The sequence below is a fragment of the Vigna unguiculata genome, chromosome 10 (genome assembly GCF_004118075.2).
Source record: "Vigna unguiculata cultivar IT97K-499-35 chromosome 10, ASM411807v1, whole genome shotgun sequence".
Classification (NCBI taxonomy): domain Eukaryota; kingdom Viridiplantae; phylum Streptophyta; class Magnoliopsida; order Fabales; family Fabaceae; genus Vigna; species Vigna unguiculata.
In genome coordinates this window covers 23,536,369-23,539,266 of record NC_040288.1, presented here as the reverse complement: position 1 = coordinate 23,539,266, position 2,898 = coordinate 23,536,369, and the positions used below count along the sequence as shown (strand labels likewise).

The following is a 2,898-nucleotide window of genomic DNA, read 5'->3' as shown; positions in this document are numbered from 1 at the left end:
TTTATTTTTAAATTTGTAAAATTCTATAACTAACTTTATACAACCTTTTAATCATGTACTATGATAGTAAGTGCCATATATTGCTTATTTGTATTTATTTAGTTTTGCATGGTACGGGTATCTATCAAGCTTTTTTTCCTTTCTGACAGATTAATGGTCCATGAACAACTCCGTAAATTTGCACTACTACTATACAGCTAGTTATTATTATTATTTTTTTAATATTTTAGTATACATTTTAATTAAATAATTTAATTTTACATTTTATTACTATTTAAAGTTATTGAAAGGTTGGTGAAGCATAAGACATGGAACGGGAAGAGGAACTACATGAAGCCTTCTTGAGCTCAAGCCATGATGATGAATCATCACACGTAACAGAATTCCGTCTGGAAGAGGTGCTATCGGACACCACCATACCCTTCTCCAAGCGCATCCTCTCAGCCACATGGATCGAATTCAACCTCCTATTTCCCCTTGCAGGACCTGCAATTTATGTCATCAACAACCTCATGTCCCTCGTCACTCAAGCCTTCGCCGGCAAGCTCGGAAACCTCGAACTCGCTACGGCCAATCTCGGGAACAGTGGCATTCAGCTCTTCGCCTATGGCCTACTGGTAAATTTGCATACGGATCACCATTTACAAACTTTCTCTTTTCTACTCATAAATAGTTGTGATTATGTATTTGTTTTTGTGTGTTTAACTGATTTAGCTGGGTATGGGAAGTGCTGTGGAAACTTTATGTGGACAAGCGTACGGAGCAAATAAGCATGAGATGTTGGGCGTGTACATGCAGAGAACAATTATTCTTTTAGTTGTGACTGGGATTCCATTAACGGTGGCGTATATCTTCTGCGAGCCTATTCTTCTGTTGTTGGGTGAACCCCGTGAGCTTGCTTCAGTTGCGGCGGTCTTTGTGTACGGTTTGATCTCGCAGATCTTCGGTTACGCGGTGAACTTCCCCATACAGAAGTTTCTGCAGGCGCAGAGTGTGGTGGCGCCAAGCACTTACATCTCCAGGGCTACGTTGTTGCTCCATGTGTTTCTGAGTTGGGCGGCAGTGTACTGGTTTGATATTGGGCTGATAGGGACCTCCTTGACACTGAGTTTGGGGGGCTTCTTCCTGCACCCCAAACTGATTATGGAATCCGTGTAGGACACCGAAACGGATTTTAGAATCCATTAACACACAAAATACAAATATGAAATCCTGATCCGTTTCACAAACATATGAAACAGATCCCAGAACTCGTTTGCAAAAAAAATATGTAAAAATTAGATATTTTTGGGAAATGGAATACCAATTTCGTTTCTTACAAAAGTGAAACGGAATTTGAAAACCGTTTTTTTGACCTGGCAGATCACTTGAGAAAGTGACAAACAATAACAAACACTTCAAACTCTACCTATTATTATATTTAAATCACTAATGAAAAGGTTCAAACGTATTTTGATGAATGATCATGCCTTATATCAGGTTGTCTGAAACAGTATCTATATTCCATACATGAAAAGCATACGCTTAATTAACAGTGGGTCGATGTGAACGTATGCTTCAGAACTTGTATGTTTTATGTTGTCAGAACCTTATATGTTTGGTTTCTATTTTATGTTTTGGCTATCTTATTCACCACTTCTTTTCTTTGCACATTGTGTTGTCGGAACTGGAAATGGAATCGAGAACAAAGAAAACTGACTGTAAAAAAGATTAAAGTGATGAATATGCATAATTGAAGAGATTATGATGCAAAGTTTATTTACCAAGAGGGTGAAAAGAGTAAGGTTTAAAAGTAATGGGGTGAGATGATTGGAATTTAAGCTGTTTCGCGTTAAAATGTATGGGAAACGGATTACAGAATCCGTTTCACTATGAAACAGATTATGTAATCCGTTTCCCCAACATTTTGATTTTTTAAATGAAGGAGGGAGAAGAAACAGGAGAAGATGAAATAGTAATCGTATGTTTTGGGAGTACAGGCAAATTAACGACACAGTAAATAAAATTTACTATGTCCCAAACCACTTTCGCCAACTTTTACCTATATGTTAAATAAGAGCAAAATAGTAAATTTTGGAATTACAGAAAACTATTGGCAGAACCGCCCGTAATTCTTTAAAAATTTTATAAAGCTACAAAAAAGGGTTTCACTTTTTATAGTCCAAAGAAAATGAAATTGAGCGGTGACTTCTTTCCTGTCCCCTCCACACACGAAAACCAATAACAATTAATATAATCTAAGCCTGATAAAAGAAAAGGAAACGCATTCCAACACACATTATCTTGATTGTCCACTCACAATCTTTCCCAGCAACTGCTTAGTTGACAAAACTCATAAGCACCGAGAAACTCAGCTTATTACGTCCCTAGGAGGGTTGGTAATTCTTTAAAAAAGTTATAAAGCTATAAAAAGGTTTCATTTTTATAGTCCAAACAAAGAGTGCGGTGACTTCTTTTCTATCCCCTCCTCATACCAAAACCAATTACAATTAAAGTAATCAAAGCCTAATAAAATAAAAGAAGAAGAAATGATTGAATTACACATTATCTTGATTTTCCACTCAATCTTTTCCTAGTAACTGCTCAGTTGACAAAATTCATAAGCACGCAGATAAATTTATTTTTAACAAAGCAAATTAAAAAGAATCCACTTCGAAAGTATAAATGTGTCGTAACTTTTACATAATTTAAAGCAAATACATCTAATACATGATTCTTAAAAGAAGAAAAATAAATAAAAAATAAAAAAGGAGCAAATAGAGAAAGAAGAAGATCTGTTTCATCACTCTGATGCTGCATTTGGTTCAGCGTTGGAGAATCGATGATTCTCTAATAAAAAACAAAAATTAGTTGCTTTTTATTCAACATAAATTTTATATTTTTTAATTGATTTTGAAA

General features: G+C 35.4%; 1 protein-coding gene across 1 annotated transcript; it reads left to right on the top strand.

Annotated features, from left to right (window-relative positions):
• The first annotated feature begins 308 nt into the window (after nt 1-308).
• Nucleotides 309-1,158, top strand: LOC114165422 (protein DETOXIFICATION 40-like). The gene is made up of 2 exons (XM_028050052.1): nt 309-617; nt 715-1,158. Exons 1-2 carry the CDS (start codon nt 309-311, stop codon nt 1,156-1,158), a joined length of 753 nt encoding a protein of 250 aa, XP_027905853.1.
• Nucleotides 1,159-2,898: the final 1,740 nt, after the last annotated feature.